The sequence below is a fragment of the Pteropus alecto genome, unplaced genomic scaffold (genome assembly GCF_000325575.1).
Source record: "Pteropus alecto unplaced genomic scaffold, ASM32557v1 scaffold24, whole genome shotgun sequence".
NCBI lineage: Eukaryota > Metazoa > Chordata > Mammalia > Chiroptera > Pteropodidae > Pteropus > Pteropus alecto.
The window spans coordinates 27,987,931-28,006,742 of record NW_006439192.1 but is presented as its reverse complement, the minus strand read 5'-3'; the positions used below and the strand labels follow the sequence as shown (position 1 = coordinate 28,006,742).

At 30.4% G+C, this 18,812-nt stretch overlaps 1 protein-coding gene across 1 annotated transcript in view; it reads right to left on the bottom strand.

Moving 5' to 3' along the window:
• RB1 (RB transcriptional corepressor 1) overlaps positions 1 to 18,812 on the bottom strand; it is a 127,726-nt gene that overhangs the window by 69,278 nt on the left and 39,636 nt on the right. Inside the window, exons 8-13 of the mRNA XM_006916443.3 lie at positions 16,750 to 16,892; positions 14,446 to 14,523; positions 12,110 to 12,219; positions 6,921 to 6,998; positions 3,943 to 4,030; positions 360 to 476 (exon numbers count right to left, since the gene is read on the bottom strand). Coding sequence (XP_006916505.1) covers positions 360 to 476; positions 3,943 to 4,030; positions 6,921 to 6,998; positions 12,110 to 12,219; positions 14,446 to 14,523; positions 16,750 to 16,892 — 614 coding nt within the window. The remainder of the gene's footprint in view (positions 1 to 359; positions 477 to 3,942; positions 4,031 to 6,920; positions 6,999 to 12,109; positions 12,220 to 14,445; positions 14,524 to 16,749; positions 16,893 to 18,812) is intronic.

Sequence of the window (18,812 nt, the reverse complement as noted above, 5' to 3'; positions counted from 1 at the left end):
CATCAATGATATGTATATGATCCCATTCATATAAGTATATGCATACATGAATATTCCTAAATGTAGAAGTCAAAGCATATGCAATGAAAAATTTAATAGCATCTAGGATTTTAATTTTTTTCTTACTTGATTTTTCTAAAAGTTCTACAATTTTTCTAAAATTTTCAACATGTTTACTTTTTGTTTTTATAATGGAGCACCTTTATCTCATGAAGTTTTCCATAAACAGTAGCATACATTGGCAGCCAGGATAAGTATCTGCCAGTATTTTATACTATTGGACAAATACCATAACAGTACTTGTACAGTTTGGATACATTTCAAATATAGCTTCAGTAATCAAAATGAACTCAAGTTACCTGTGACCCAATTTCTATGCATCCCTGTCCCACAGCTTTAGCAAATTTCTCTTTAAAGATATATCCAATATCCTTTACTCTCTTCAGGATACTTTCTTTTGGATTTACCGTGCAGTTCTTTAAGAAGGAGAAACAGAAATCAATGTCAAGGATACTTGTTTAATCAAAATTAACATATTGTCTATATGATTTTACTTTCAATTGTTTATATCATGAAAATATTTTCACAATAACTAGACAAACACAATTACTAAAAATAAAAAAGATGAACATAAAAAACTTCATTTTCAAATATCAGTGACCAAAAAGTACAACTGAAAAACTCACTTATGTATATTTTCTGCAAAAAGGTTAGGAAAAATAGATTTGTTAGCTCTTCTATCCATCAAAAACAAAGTCTCGTGGATATTACAATTGATACCACAGAAAGACAAAGGACCATAAGAGATTACTACGAGCAATTATATGCCAACAAACTGGATGACCTAGAAGAAAAGGATAAATTCCTAGAAACATACAACCTTCCAAGACTGAACCATGAAGAAATAGAAAATCTGAACAGATCCATCACTAGTAAGAAAATTAAATCAGTAATCAAAAACATCCTCCCAAAAAACAAAAGTCCAGGACCAGATGACTTCACTGGTGCATTCTACCAAACATTCAAAAGAGAGAGCCAATCCTTTTCAAACTCTTCTGAAAAACAGGAGAGAAGTGAACTCTTCCAAAACCCATTTAGTGAGGCCAGCATTACCCTGTTATCAAAACTAAACTAGGATGCCACAAGAAAAGGACATGACAGGCCGATACCCCTGATGAACGTAGCTCCGAATATCATCAACAACATATTAGCAAACAAACCACATTTAACAATACATTAAAAGAATGATACATCATGATCAAGTGGCATTTATTCCAGGGATGCAAGGATGATTCAATATCCACAAATCAGTCGACGTAACATTAACAAAATGAAGGATAAAAATCATATGATCATGAATAGATGCAAAAAAAGCATTTGACAAAATTCAACATCCATTTAGGATAATAACTCTCAACAGAGCAGGTATAGAGGGAATGTACCTTAACGTAATAAAGGTCATACATGACAAGACCACAGCTAACATCACACTCAATGCTGAAAAGCTGAAAGCTTTTCATCCAAGATCAGAAACAAAACAAGGATTGAAAGTCCTAGCCAGAGCAATTAGGCAATAAAAAGAAATAAAAGGCATACAAATTGGAAAGGGAAAAGAAAAACTGCCATTATTTGCAGATGAAATGATTTTATACATAGAAAACCCTAAAGATTCTATCAAAAAACTGTTATAACTAACAAATTCAGTAAAGTTGCAGGATATAAAATGAAAAGGCAACCTACTCAATGGGAGAAAATATCTGTAGATCATATACTCGTAAGGGGTTAATATCTCAACTATATAAAGAACTCATACAACTCAACTCCAAAAAACAAAAAAAATCAAGTTTAAAAATGAGCACAAGGTCTGACAAGACATTTTTCCAAAGAGGACATACAGATGGCCAACATTTACATGAAATGATGTTCAACATCACTAATCATCAGGGAAATGAAATCAGAAGCATGGTGAGGTATCGCCTCACACCCATTAGAATGGCTAGTATCAAGAAGATAAAAAATAACAAGTGTTGATAAGGATGTGGAGGAAAGGGAATCCTATGTACTGCTGGTGGGAATGTAAACTGGTGCACTGCTATGGAAAACAGTATGGAAGTTTTTCAAAAAATTAAAAATAGAGCTACCATATGATCCAGCAATTCTACTTCCAGGTATTTATCTAAAAAAAGCAAAAACACTAACTCAAAAAGATAGCTGCAACTGCCATGTTTATTACAGCATTATTTACAGTAGCCACATATGGAAAAACCTAAATGTCCATCAATGGTAAATAAATAAATCAAAAAACATACACAATGGATTATTCAGCCATAAAAAAATAAGGAAATTTTCTCTTTGCAACAACATGAGTGGACCTTAAGGGGATTACGCTAAGTGAAATAAGTCAAATAGAGAAAGACAAACACCATATAATCTCACTTATATGCGGAATCTAAAAAAAAAAAAAAAAAAAAAACAAAAAAAACAAACTAAAAAATAAGCTCATAGATACAGAGAATAAATTGGCTGCCAGAGGCAGGGAGTGAGCAAATGGGCGAAGGAAGCCAAAGGTACAAACTTCCATTTATAAAATTAATAAATCATGGAGCTATATAATATACAGCATGGTAACTACAGTTAATAATACTGCGCTGTGTATTTGAAAGTTGCTAAGAGTGTAGATCCTAAAAGTTCCTATCTTGAGAAAAAAATTGTATCTAAGTATGGTAACAGATGTTAACTAGACTAATTGTGGTAATCATTTTGCAATACATACAAATATCAAATCATTATACTGAATTTTTAAAACATAATGTTACATGTCAAGTATACCTTAATTAAAAAAATGAAACAATTACCCCCCAAAAAGAACCTCATATATTCTCAGAAATTATCTTCAATTAAGAGTTATACTGGAATGTATGTTATCCCCAAAGAAGCGAACGATAAAAGTAAAACTAAGATTTGAGCTTGGTATCATTTCCTAATTAAAAACTGTGTTTTCAAAGAGTTATGAATTAGCTAAATAATTAAGATATGTTTTCAGAAACATAAGATAGACATGGTTACCAAAAAAATTTAATACATGTAATATATAAGGTGAGCTATATCAACTTTAATAATTAAAATATATCACAAGATGATTATTAAAATGCATATTATGTATTAAAAACTATGTAATTCAAATTGTAATTATTAAAATATATCACAAACCTGATTCTCTTCAGCTATAACTATTTTATAAACTTTATAAAATACATTCAAAATATTATACATTAGAAAATAATTTTGAAAATTAACTATAATTTTCTTTGAAATGTGAAATGTCATTTAAAAATTTCACATTGTATAAAATCTTCCTTAAATAAAAGCACACAAATCTTAGAAACATGATAATGAAATAATAATTTTACTACATTTCCTGTAGTAAAATTATTGTTGCCAAAACATTCATTAAAATGTCTATAAGCTTCAGAGATTTTACTTACACACAGAAGGAAAGATGGCATTAATGTTAAAAATGACGAACTCTGATTTCATATGAAGGAAAATCAAAGAAAAATTTACTAATCTTCTGAATATGTCCACTCTGAGATAGGCAATTTGCCATCTACATAAAACTCTAAAAAAAACTTGTAAGTTCATCCTAAAATAACTCTCACAAAGGTACTAAATAAAAGATGTGTTTCAAGAAAAAAGAAAATGACTTCAGAAGTGAGGTCTAAATTGTAAGAAAGAATGCTGAACAAAGTAAATAGTAAACAAGAGGAAATCTAAAAGTAACGCTGTCTAAAAAGAACAATACTACTAATATATCTAATTTGGAGGGTTTTAAAAATGTTGGTTGAGAGATGTCTATTTTAAGAAATACTCAGTATTTTAACTTCTAATTTCAAAATTATTTGCCAAGATAGCACAATAAATAATGTGTCACATATGGCTTACATTAAAATAGGAAATCAGATTATCTGATGGTTGATCACTTGCTGAATTTAGGATCATCATTAATTGTTGGATAGTATTCATAACAGTCCTAGAGAAAAAAATAGGAAGGAGTGTTAAGCAATGAAGGAAATAAAGAAAAAATGAAATATATCTATCACACAAGTTAAACATATCTTCAACTCACTCTTTCTCATTTATCTTTAAGAAGTTCTCTGAAATAAAACCTATAAAACCCTTGGTATATTATTGTTTATATAGGATTAAATTTTACTTAAATATTTAAGAAAGGATGTATTCATAATCAGTGAGTTTATAATTAAAGAACTGATATGCTTATTTACTAATATAACTATATATCAATAAAACATTAATTGGTCAAACTAATGACATTTTAATGAGAAAATATAAACTAGCATCAAAAGAGTAATCTTTTAAAAAAACATTACTATAATTAAATACTAATATTTTTAGAATAAAGACAATAAGTTATTTAGTAGCTCAAGTAAAAGACGAAGTGACTACAGAGATCTTCAAGAAGAAAGCATACATAATTTTAGAAGTCACCATCATTAGAATAAGTCAATCTCTTAGGATCTCTTTAATTCTATAATTTTATGTATGCGGGGGTATACTAAATATTAATGTTCCAATTTTGGAGTAGCAGTATATTGCTACTGTGGCACTAGTTAATGATGCAAAGAACTGTAGAATATTTATGACTGATAGGGTCTTTAAAATATTATTTAGTAAAACGTGTTCAGTGTTCTCAAACCTCTCTAAACTGGTATCTACACTTCCTCACTTTTCAAATATATTGCTTCTATAACTTGTACGTCCATTAATCCACTTAAACCACAATGACTGAAGCCACAAATGACCAATTGCTAAACCAAAGATCTTTCTCATTTGTTCTTCTACTTGAATTCTTTGAAGCATTTGATACTCTTAAACACTTTCTCTTTGCTAAAACTCCATCTCCTCCCTTGGCTTTTTTGCCTTCACTTTCCGAACTCGCAATCACACTTCTAATTATCTTTATTCTAATTTCTATCTAATCTTTAAATGCCAGCATTCTTTAGGGTTCAGCCCTTACCCATCTATTCTTGCCATTATACACTGTCACTACAGGCAACCTTGTCTATTTTTCTGATTTTAACTCTCCCTGATTATTCCCACATCTATAAGCTACTACTTACTACACATCTTCTTCCTATCCTATAAATGCCCCAAGAATATTCCAAATATGAATTCATCAAATATTTACTGAATCTGTTCTTGTGCTTTCATTCCCACTGTCTACCTCTTGGTTCAAGTCTTCAGCAACTCTCAACTAACAGAATTGCTATAATATAGCAGTCCAGAGGTTTTTCACTCATTATGTCGAAGGTAGTATGGTGTAGCAGTTTTTGAAAAACTCCTCAGGTTACTCTAATTTGTACCCCTGGTTAAGAACCATTGTGACAGATTGATAGGTCTCTATTTTCCACCATGTTCTCCTCCGTCCTCTCACATGTATACTTTCAAAAATCAAGTCTTATCTTCCTTACCCCTGCTTAACACTCATTCATGTCAACAGGCTATATATACTGTGGATAAGATAAAGTCAAAACTTGTGAATATGACATATAAAGCCCTTCATAATCTAGTACCTCACTCCTCTCTTTCCATTTCATTTTCCCCGTTTTATAGTCCATCAATACAGAGCTGCTAAGTTTCCCAGATATACCGTTGTTTCCTTCTTTATGCCTTTGCACATGTTGTACCCACCCACTAAAATGCCAGTCTCCTGTGACATAGATCCTTACATATTTCAAACTTCATTCAAACATCACTTCATAAAGTCCTTTCTTGTACCATCTCATTAACTTGTCTTAAAAAAGTCTATTAAGATACTTAAAAAAATTATTTTATATGTTTACATACTCAGTTAAAAATATTACTAATTGCCTACTATGTATCAAGTATTATCCTAGGTCCTAATTAGTAAATGGTGAACAAAAAGTCATGCATGGTCCACGTGGTATATAACTTAAAGGCTATTATGGTTATTGATAAAACAAGCAAACACACAAATGATTTTATAATTACAAATTATGATACATAGTATGAAGGAATGGAAAAGGATGCTATGAGAAAGAATAAAAGAAAATATTTCAGAAAGAAAGAAATCTTTAAAAAAGTGCTGAACCTTAAGGAAGAGTAGCAGTTAGTACCTCGTGGAAAGAAAAGAAGAGTTTTAAGAAGAGGAAAGTGTGAAGGTACTCAAGTATAAAAGAAGAGCTTGGAGATTTCAGGAAACTGGCTAGTACATAATGAACAAAAAAACAAGATGAGGTTGGAGAGGCAACAAAAGCTAGATCATACAAGGTTTGGTAGGCACTATGAAGAAATTTACATTGTATTTCAACAAAAATAGGAAGCAATCAAAGGTTTAACAGCAGAATGAACATGATCTAAATTACATTCTGGAATATTACTGGTGGGGGGGCTCTCTGAAGAAGATTCAGTGGCAGGGAGAAAAGAGCAGTGATGAGAGTAGAAGCAGTGAGATCAGTTAGTAGGCTACTACAAAAAATCTAAGAGAAAGAGAAAGATATCTTAGACAAAGGTGGTGAGAGGAGAAATGGAGAACAGTAGATAGACTCAAGAAATATTTTGGAGATAAATTCACTAAGACTTGTTAACATATTAGCTGTGGAAAGTAAGTGAGGAAAAGGACATCAAAATACTTCTAATCCTTTTAGGTTGTACGCAGACCAAATGGCGATTTTTTTCTTTTTTTATGTATTGAGATGGAACACATTCCCATTTTAAGTTATATTCTTTAACGAAAGACAAAACTAGGTCTAATAATCATATTCTTAGCAACTAGCAAACTACTTGAAATGCAAACAGCATTCAATATATATTTGTGGCATATATATACAAATATATAATAAAACTAATTTTTTAAAACCCCAAAGTAAGAAAATTCATACCTAACAGGAGTCTGTTGAAGAATCACACTCAACTCTTCATCAGGGTTACTTTTCTGTGGTGTTCTCTGCATTTCAAAACTAAATGATAAGCAAAGTCATTTGGACTGAAAAGTCACACTTTATGAATCAAAAAAGCAGTATAATACCTTCTGTTGCCTCATAACATCATACAAAATGGTAAGTCAATAATAGAAGTGATAAGAAATAAATGATCCGAAAGCTGCTTAAATAAATAAAATTATGTTTTTTCAACATTGTTTTTAAGTTTCTTTCTACCATGACAAACAGGTACACAAATCCTTAAGAATTCTTTGACAGTTAGATGTTTTTTCTACAAAATGTTCAAAGTATTACTAATCAAGTTGTTGAGTATCAAAAAATACCAAATTTCAAATTTTTCAATCATTATGTGTTCTAAAAACTTAATTTTGACTTAAAATGAGAAATATTTTACTTGTGTTTAACTTTCAAATTATACATTTTTTCAGTTACATATTAAAATATTTCTGCTAAAGTAGAATACTTATGATCATTGAAAAATTTTTATAATTACTCTTAACCATTCTTTAGAATTCTATATGACATTTCAAGAGAATATACTTTTGTATTAACTTTAAAAAAAAAAGTATACCAGGCAAGTAACAGAAAGTGAAAGGCTGAGAAAAGACATAGACCACTACTCGTGTAAATGATTTTCAGTTGATCCTTGAACAACATGGGTTGTTCACTTGTACTGTGGGCCCGTGCAGTTCAAACCTGTGTTGTGCAAGCATCGACTGCTATTTTCAAGCCACAGTTGGGAATCTGTATATATAGAGGGTCGACTTAAGTTATATACAAATTTCAACTGCACACCTAACTCCTGCATTGTTCAAGGGTCAATTGTACTTCGATAATTTTCTTTTGGTGTTTATTTTAAAAATTATATTTATATAACTGAGAAAAAACAGTTGATATAGAGAACAATTCACAATAAATCTCTGAGAGACAAAAAGGATGTTATAAAATGATAAAGGGGTCAATCCAAAAGGAGGACATAACGTTTGTAATATTTGTAAGTATTTATGCAGTCAACATAGGAACACCTAAGTATATAAAGCAAATATTAACAGATCTGAAAGGAGAAATGGACAGCAATACAATAACAGCAGAAAAATCCCCTACTATCATCCCATTTTACCCTCATTTACATCAGTAGGTCATCCAGACAGAAACTTAATAAGGAAACATTGGCCTTAATTGACACATTCAACCAGATTGACTTAATGGATATTTAAACATTACATCCAAAACAACATCATACACTTTCTTCTCAAGTGCATACTGAACATTTTACAAGAAGATCAATGTCAGACCACGAAACAAGTCTTAATAAATTTAAGAGATTAGAATTATATCAAGCATCTTTTCCAACCACAATAGTATAATACTAAAAAAATTAATTACATGAAGAAAGCTAGAAAATTCACAAATATGTGGAGATTAAACAACATGTTACTGACAACCAATGGGTCAAAAAAAATCAATAGAGAAAGATAAAAATACCCTGAGAAAAACAAAAATGGAAATGCAACATACCAAAGATTATGGAGTTCTAAGATGAAAGTTCATAGCAATAAATGCCTAATCCAAGCAAAAAGAAAAGTCTCAAATAAACAACCAAACTTCATACCTCAAGAAACTAGAAACAAAGAACAAACAAAGCCCATAGTTTTGTTTTGTTTTGTTTTTTTAAAAGGAAATAACACAGATCAGAGTAGAAATAAATAAAATAGAAACTAAAAGGACAATAGGAAAGATCGATAAAATTAAGAGTTGGTTCTTTAAAAAGATAAACAAAATTAACAAACTTTTAGCTAGACTCAACAAGAAAAATGTAAGACCACTCAAATAAGTAAAATCAGATATAAAAGATGTTATAACTAACTAATAGGACAGAAAGACAAAGGGTCATAAGAGACTACTACTATGCCAACAAACTGGATGACCTAGAAGAAAAGGATAAATTCCTAGAAACATACAACCTTCCAAGACTGAACCATGAAGAAATAGAAAATCTGAACAGATCCATCACTAGTAAGAAAATTAAATCAGTAATCAAAAACATCCTCCCAAAAAACAAAAGTCCAGGACCAGATGACTTCACTGGTGCATTCTACCAAACATTCAAAAGAGACGATATCCCTGATGAATGTAGCTCCGAATATCATCAACAACATATTAGCAAACAAACCACATTTAACAATACATTAAAAGAATGATACATCATGATCAAGTGGCATTTATTCCAGGGATGCAAGGATGATTCAACAACCACAAATCAGTCAATGTAATATACCACATTAACAAAATGAAGGATAAAAATCATATAATCATCTCAACAGATGCAAAAAAAAGCATTTGACAAAATTCAACATCCATTTAGGATAATAACTCTCAACAGAGCAGGTATAGAGGGAATGTACCTTAACGTAATAAAGGTCATACATGACACGACCACAGCCAACATCACACTCAATGCTGAAAAGCTGAAAGCTTTTCATCCAAGATCAGAAACAAAACAAGGATTGAAAATCTTAGGCAGAGCAATTAGGCAATAAAAAGAAGTAAAAGGCATACAAATTGGAGAGGAAAAAGAAAAATCGTCATTATTTGCAGATGAAATGATTTTATACATAGAAAATCCTAAAGATTCTATCAAAAAAACGTTAAAACTAACAAATTCAGTAAAGTTGCAGAATACAAAATCAATATACAAAAGTCAATTGTGTTTCTACGCACTAATAACAAACTATGAGAAAGAGAAATTAAGAAAATGATCGCATTTACAATTACATCAAAAAGAACAAAATACCTGGGAATAAATTTAACCAAGGGGGTAAAAGTCCTGTATACTGAAAACTTGAAGACACTAATGAAAAAAATTGAGGAAGACACAAATAAAGGGAAAGATATTTGATGCTCATGGATTGAAAGAATTAATATTAATAAAATGTCCATGATATCCAAATCAATCTATAGATTCAATGCAATCCCTATAAAAATTCCAATGGCATTTCTCATAAAAATAGAACAATCTTAAAATTTGTATTGGACCACAAAAGAGGCCAAAGAACCAAAGCAATCTTGAATAAGAAGAACAAAGCTAGAGGCAATGCACTCTTTTGATCTCAAACTATATTACAAAGCTATAAGAATCTAAACAGTATAGGATTGCCATTAAAAACAGACACATCAATGGAACAGAACAGAGACCCCTGAAATAAACCCACACATGTATCATCAACTGACTTATGATAAGAAGGCAAGAATTAGAATGGGTAAAGGACAGTCTTTTCAATGGAAGGTACTGAGAAAACTAGACAGTCACATACAAAAGTATGAAACCTGACCACTATCTTACACCACATACAAAAAATAACTCAAAATGGATTAAAGACTTAAAAGTAAGACTTGATATCATAAAACTCCTAGAAGAAAACATAGGTGGTAACCTCTCTGACATTGGTCTTGGAGATGATATTTTGAATCTGACACCAAAAGCCAAGGCAACAAAAGCAAAAATGAACAAGTTGAGACCAAGTCAAACTAAAAAGTTTCTGTACAGCAAAGGAAACCATCAACAAAATGAAAAGGCAATCCACTCAATGGGAGAAATATTTGCAAATCATGTATCTCATAAAGGGTTAATATCTAAAATACATAAAGAACTCCTACAAGTCAACTACAAAAAAAAAAAATCAAGTTTAAAAATGAGCACAAGGTCTGAACAAGACATTTTTCCAAAGAGACATACGGAAGGCCAACAGGTACAGAAAATGATGTTCAACACTAATCATCAGGGAAATGCAAATCAGAACCACAGTGTGGTATTGCCCCACACCTATTAGAATGGCTATTAAGAAGACAAGAAATAACAAGTGTTGATATGAAGGAAAAGGAATCCTTGTGCACTGGTGGAAGTAATGTAAATTGGTGCATCCACTATGGAAAACAGTATGGAAGTTCCTCAAAAAATTAAAACTAGAGCTATCATATGATCCAGTAATTCTACTGCTGGATATTTATCAAAAACAAAACAAAACAGAACAAAACAGAACATTAACTCAAAAAGATATCAGTACCCCTATGTTCACTGCAGCATTATCTTCAACAGCTAAAATATGGAAACATAAGTGTCTACCGATAGATGAGTGGATAAAGAAATTTTCTTATATATTATATATACATAATGAAATATTATTCAGCAATAAAAGAATGAAATCTTGCCATTGCGACCTCAAAGACATTACGCTAAATGAAGTAAGTCAGAAAGAGAAAGGCAAACACCCTACGATCTCTCTTTTATGTGGTATCTAAAAAAAAAAATCCAAACTCTTAGATGCAGAGAACGAACTGTTAGTCACAAGAGAAATGGGGGTGGGGGGGTGGGCGGCGCAATGAGTGAACAATATTTTTGTGGTTAAAAAACAAATAAAAAGAACCATATAATCAATTGTCTGTTCAACATCTTCACGTTCTACTTTTCTAACTTAGCTTTGATTGCTTTCTTACACATATAAACTTACTCTATTTTAGTTCTATGAAAAATTACTCAACCCCATAAGCTGAATTGGGAACTAGTAGCTAGCATTTTCCTATCACTTTATTATTTACAAAGTACTTTCATCAAAATACATGTGTATATAGTATAAAGTATGCAAAGTATACATGTGACTCATAGCAAATGCTTGTATTTTACAGATGAGGAAACTAAGTGAGATAAAGTAAAAACTCGACTATATTCAAAAGAGCATGAAGAAAATAAAAGATTTATTCTCTACCTTCACTTGGTTGGAGAGAAATTACTTTAATAAAGATATTAAAAATCAACAGAAGCCTGTGCATACTAGGAGCCAAACGTTCACATAGATGATACAAAGAATGTTTCACTTGTTTTAATAAAAAGTAGAATAAATTTACAATCTATGTAAAGGTATGGTATCATAAAAAAAACCTATTTCTTAAGAAATTATACACTTAGATTATTGTTTACCTTATTATTAGCTTTATATAAAGGCATTTGAAGTAGTTTGTCATAAACGATATTTAAAGGTCACTGTTAAATAAGAACCTATTTAACTTATCTATATCAAAATTGACCTATAGCAAAAGCGTATCAAAAAATAAAAATATACTATGTACAATACCTGTCTGTAGGATCAGCCTGAAGAGTTTTATCATGATCCAGAAATAATCTTGCATCTAGATCTTTATTTTTAAAATAAATTTCTTCATATTGTTTAGAGAGATTTTCCACCTCAAAATAAAAAATACTGATGATTATCCTTTCATGTCATTACATCTCTCAGTACACAGAAATATTATTTTTGTACTATATGCATTTAATTTTACAACACGCTGAGTTCACATGCAATATAAATAAGGTGCATGTGCAAGTGAAGAAAATTGTCATTTTTCAACTCTAATTTTAAACCTATTTTATGCATGCACCCTAGTCATTAGAATTTTATGTAGACAAGAATCACTAGTGCCACAAAACAGAACTGAGATGGAACTATAAGCTAAAAATAGGTATTATTATAGCCACTTAATTGCCAAGATCCTCCAGACATTCTATACATTTCTTACTTTTAATCTTCTACTACACTTATTAATATAAAATAAAGCATTTTTCAAACATTGTAATAAACCCTCTTAATTATATATTCTGCCATCATTTCTAAACCCTTTGGTTTACTCCAACTCCCTTCAGTTAAGTGTCTTAGGCAAGAGCATTAGCTAAATTAATTTGCCCAATTAACAATTTGCACAATTTATTCCTAATCATACACATTTTTTTTTCAATTGCTGGAATATGCAATTCTTTTATCAGTTCTGCTTCATAATTTCAAGTCGGAATTTAAGAATCAATGCCCAAGAGACAACAACTTGGCATGCCTACTGCTGTGACTTTTAAAGTGAAAGCATCTCCAACCTAAGGGAACTAAAATTGCTTCCAAAATGGGTGGGAGAACAAAGCCAGTTAAATGTAAATTTTTTGTTTGTCTGCATAAATATTTTAGGCATATTAGTCATTCATGTTTAAGTATAATAACTGTTACTGCTGGAGATTAGTGAGTCATTAATGATCAATCATTTATTGATTGACAGCTATTAGCACTATATGCAAAATACTAGGGAAAATGTTAAGTTTATCTTAAGATTTCTATTAAAGCTATAATCCATTCTAGGGGAAGAAAAATTACTACGAGTATCCAATATTCTTTAGAGTTGTGAACAACATATTTTTTGGTACATAATTTGGTAACAAGACTCAGTAATACAATAGTTGGCCCTTTCTTTTCTCTCTAGTACCATATCTTACCATTCTTCTGCCCTGTATCCCAATTTTAAACTAGTTGGAGTTCACTGAACAGACAATACTATCACATATCACTGTGCCTTTGAATCTATAATTTCCAATCCCAGGAAATGCCGTTTTTCGTAAGCTTATTCAGGTCAGAAATGACATCATCTCCAATTTTCCACAAAACCTACTGCCCTCCTTTAGATTAGGTTGCCCTCTTCCAAGATATAATATCCTGTGTATACTCCTATCAGACTCTTGCAGATTCCTGTAATGTTCATCATCTGTCTCTCCTACTAGCACCTTAAAGACAGCAATTGTGAGTTCAATCTCTGTATCAATGATATCTAGCATAATGCCTGGCACAAATTAAGCACTTAATAAACGTTGTTGAATAAGTTAATTAATTCAAGGAATAGCTACCAATTCAGGTCACAGAATCAGCAGTTTAGCTATCTGATTTCCTATCTTTTGATTTTAGTGATGAGTACTAGGTGCTTTTAAAACATTGTTTTATCACTGAGTACTTGTTTTTCATTATTTATCTCAAGCATCCTTTTCTTCATATGCTTTACCTTACCACATAAGTTCTCAGTTGTTCTGTTCTCATTGAGGAGCAAGACATTTGAGGCAAAATGTGAAAAAAAAGACATATGGATAGATGGCACACCACTAAGACAAACACATTTCTGCAATATAATCATAGTCATTTCAACCGAATTTATTTTCATTTAAGTAGATCTAAAAAATACTCAAAAGAGATGCTCTGTGATATAGTAATGCAGATAATATTGATGGCATTTATCATGGATCCTATGCATAAGGATGCATAGCAAAGCAAATTAGAGTCCAGCTTGATCGTGCATTTTAGTTATATTTATTTAATAGAATTTAGAAATTCAAAAGCCTACAATTGGATTTTCAAAAAATTTCAGTACAATTTAATTTCTAGTGCAAATTATGAAATGCCACCTATTTATACATTTGAGTATATATTCAAAAGGTTATTTTTCTTATTATGTAAAGCTGGCTACCACAATTCTACTTAAATTCCTTTCCTTGAGCAAAAAGTATTTAATATACACTAAAGTGATCTTAAGAAATTTAGACAACTATTCCTCTCTCCCAAAAGTCCCAAAACACATTAACATTTTATTAAATTTTCCTTCAGATTACCTCTGGAAGTCCATTAGAAGCTACAATTCCAAGAGAATTCATAAAAGGTATAAAATTTTTGAAATAAACGTTTTTCACCTGAAAAAGATAAAGTTACAACATGACCATTAAAATTTTAAAAATTAATCTCTATTAATATCAACATTAAAGTGTTAACTGACATTTTGATGAATGGCTTACATTCAACTTAGTGTGATATTTATTTATAATTAATTCAATTATTTACTTTTAAACTTATGTGTGGCAGATTTCAGGTCCTAAAATAAAGGTAGAGTGGGGAATTGCTAATGAAATTAAATTTATAAGAAAACCCAGTGAAACCAACTTTATTATTCCACATTTAAAAAAATGGCCAAAAGATGGGAGGCTCAAAAAAATTAAGCAATGTAACTAAAGTTACACAGCTAAGAAGTGGCAGAGCTGGAATTTAAACTCATCTGCCTATCATCAAAGCCAAGACTCCTCATTTCTCTACACTCCCTCTGTGGAGAGGGATTTCTCCCCAAAGAATATATTTAGGCCACTTCACACACATCATCTGATACGTAGCTTAGGAAATATCAAGGCAAATATTTTGCATAAATTTAGGAAAATAATTTGCATTTATAACAAAATAATTTGACACACAAAAACAAAACCCAATAATTCAATTTGAAACCAAATGAAAATGTTTTGTAGAATTACACAGTTTCATGTACATTTAACAAAAAGAATGAAAGATTATACTCAGAAAACCTGGAGTCATATTCCTGGCTATTCTACACTTGCAATATGTTGCGGAATGTTAAGCAACTTTCATTTAACTTCTTTTTACAACTTTGGAGTCTACATTTACTAAGGTGGAAATAATTTAATATTAGTTCCTATCTTCTACTTCACAAATAAGTTGTTAAGCTTCTGTTATACTTACTAGTTTTGTTTTTTAATTAATTGCCACTTGACTAGAATACTTATTAGAGTGTGATTCTAGTTAACCATTAGTATGACTAACCAATAAGTATTTAACCATAATAACCAACCCATAGTTATACAACCATAAATGTTATATGTAAATAATTAAGTATTAATTAATTGATATCAATTACCACTAAAGTTTTCAATCACCTATACTTTTAAAATCATTAGTATAATGCTTCTAAATTATATGAAAGAGTAAAAATTAAAAGTAAAAAAATGATTTATTCCTGATTTTAAAAATGAAACTTTACAAGTAGTTCTTAAATTCAGATAATAACAACCAGGAATTAGGAAACCGCACTTATTCCTATTATCTTGAGGAACTAAACAACAGACTAAAGTAAAAAAAAAACACCAAAAAAAACATGCATTTTATATATATACATATGTGTGTATATATATATATATATGTGTACATATATATATATATATATGTACAACTGTCAGCTTATTAGCAAAGATAATTTGGGATTCTAAAAAAGTGTGTGTGTGTGTATACACATATATATATATATAGTTGATACATCGACATATGTTTATATATTTGTTGAAATTAACAAAACCACAGTGCTAAAACCAAAATATCTTAACATCATTCCAATGCTTTTTAAACTAAATTTTGAGATCATACCAGCAATTTCTTCCCAGAGTTTACATAAAAATTTCAAAGATGCAATATTTCATACAGCTATCTAGTGGCAGTGAATTGTGGACAAAATAATAATCTATAAGAGAAACATCATAGTATAGAGACAGAAGCACTGGTAGCAAATGTCCCAAAGTCTAGACCCTGTTAGTAATTAGCTATCAGTCTCTAGAAGCTTGTTTAATCATTAGTAAAAGGAGGCACAGTATATTATTTGTAAGATTCCTTCCAATTCCAACATTTCAGATACTATGAACGAGATAAGCAAATCCTGGATGTTCATGTGTATTACTACCAGCCATTAACATCTGATGTAATATTTAGAAAGAGTAATTATAAAGGCTAAACAAAAATTTAATGTTGGTATCACTGACCACTAAACCAAAACACTAGGGCTTTCTTAGTGGGATATTTAAAAACATTAGGGGTACTGGTAACCACAGAGGAATCAAAGAACAAATTCATTTAAAAACTACTGCCTTAACAATTTACATTTCAGTGATTCCAGAATGAGGGAGCTACTGTCTTGAAAATCAAAGTAACTGAATGAAAATGAATTTTTTTCTAAACATTTTGTTATTGCAAAAGAGTTGGCACTAATTACAAAAAGCAAGCTCATTACAAAAGAAGTATATACTGTTAGGAAGAACTTATATCTAAATCTACTTTAACTATTTAAAAAGATCATGAAGTTAAATTACCTCATCTATATTACATTCATGTTCTTTACAGAGAACTTCAATAATTCTTGTATCATTTTCTAGTTGTTTTGCTATCCGTGCACTCCTGTTCTGACCTCGCCTTGGTGTTCGAGGTGAACCATTAATAGGTATTACAGCTGTTTCTGTAAAAATGGTAAATTGGATAAGAACAATTGCAAATTCCACTGTATAAAATAATGAAGTATTCTAATAATAATTAGGAAGGTCAGAAATAATCTAGGTAACATTGTGCTATTTTTATTTATTAGGCTTCATTAAAAGGCTAAATTTCATCTATTTATTGAATATCTATCTTAAGTTATATACTAATGATGGTTTTTGCCATCCCTATTCTCTCTGCCCCCAAATAGCCCAAAAATAAACTGTAAAATACTTAAAGCCCCATAGACAAACATGAAGAAGGCAAGAAAAATAGCCAACTTATAAAGTAATTCTAAGTGTATCCCACTTGGTCAGCAAGGGCAAAAATGTTTTCTATCTTAAAGTGTCTTAAAAATGATAAGCTAGTATTTATGGATTCGATTTCTAGATATAGTGTAAAAATCAATAAATTTTAAAATTTTGGCAAATACCATAGTAAATTATGATGCTTTTCAAAAATAAGTATATAAACATAATAATGAGATAATAAACTGTCAGTTTTTAAATCTTCTAGATTATCTTGAGTATTTCCAATTCAAACTAAATGTGAATTCAGCTATTAAAGAGATTATAGATGACTAAGTAGTAAAAGTAAACTGCCTCTAGGCCCAATCAACAATTTATAAGAAATTGAGAGGACAGAGGAACATGTTAAACTGCACTGCAGGATAAAACCAGTGATAATTAAACTATAAGAAACTCAATAGGACAAACCACTTGATTATCTAGTAAATTGCAAGGGAAAAAAAGAAAAATAGATGGAGAAGAAACTTAAAAAAAAAAGTCTTAAAGGCATACTGACCAATATCAAACTATAGATCTTATTTAGATTCTGATTTAGTCAACCTATAAAAAATTTACATTTATAAGACAACTGAAAATATGAACACTTACCAAATATTTGGTGGTATTAAGGAATCGCTACTAATTGATTTTTAAGTGTGATAATGGTACTATCATTATGCTTTTTAAAAAGACTTTATCTTTTATAGATATATATTGAAATTTATAAGGATTTAATTATACGCAAAAATGTGCTTCAAAAGAACATAGTGGTTGGAACTAGACACAGTAAATGGGGCTACAAGTTGACCATAAGTTATATGTTGAAGGTAGGTGATAAATAGATAGAGGTTTATTACACTACCGTCTACTTTTGTATTCATTTGATAGTCTCCATAATAAAAAAGTTAATTAAAAGTGACTCATAGTCAATTCAACACCTCATCCTGGTTTCTCTTTAACATAGCACTTAAGAGAATTAAATGTATATTTGACTTATCCAAAAGAACAAAGACTATCGATGTAAAGTAACATTCTACATTGACTTACTAAAGTTATAACATTGAAAAAACGAGAAAAAAGCACAAAGAAAATTTTTTAGATTCAAAAAATTTTGAAATACATATATTGTTTTCTATTTTTGCCTCCCACTCCTTTCTATGTGGTTTCTGCTAAATGACTTTGCCTTTTCTGTCAAATTATGTTCAAAATTCTGTTCCAGACTTCATTTTTCCTTGCAGTTATTGTTCACAAAGTTTAATTAGGCTTCAGCTTTCAGTCACTTCAATAACACTTTGAGACTACCATGGTTTAGTCTATCTTATATTATTTTCAGTATTATTAATACTTTCATCATTTTAGGAGCCAAGAAATCAGTTCAGTCTTAGTTAAGATTACATTTTTCTGTAGTATAATAAGTGATTTTGAAATACTACTCTTGATGCCACCAGAAGAAGCAATTCCATTCTGAGAGCTATATACTCATCTTTGTTTAATGCTATCTAATTATTTTAACAATAGTTATTTAAACACGTGGATTCCCACCTCATCACCCACTGAAATATATCAATACAGTTTACATGTAAAAAAAATCAGACACATAATCATTATAGCAATAA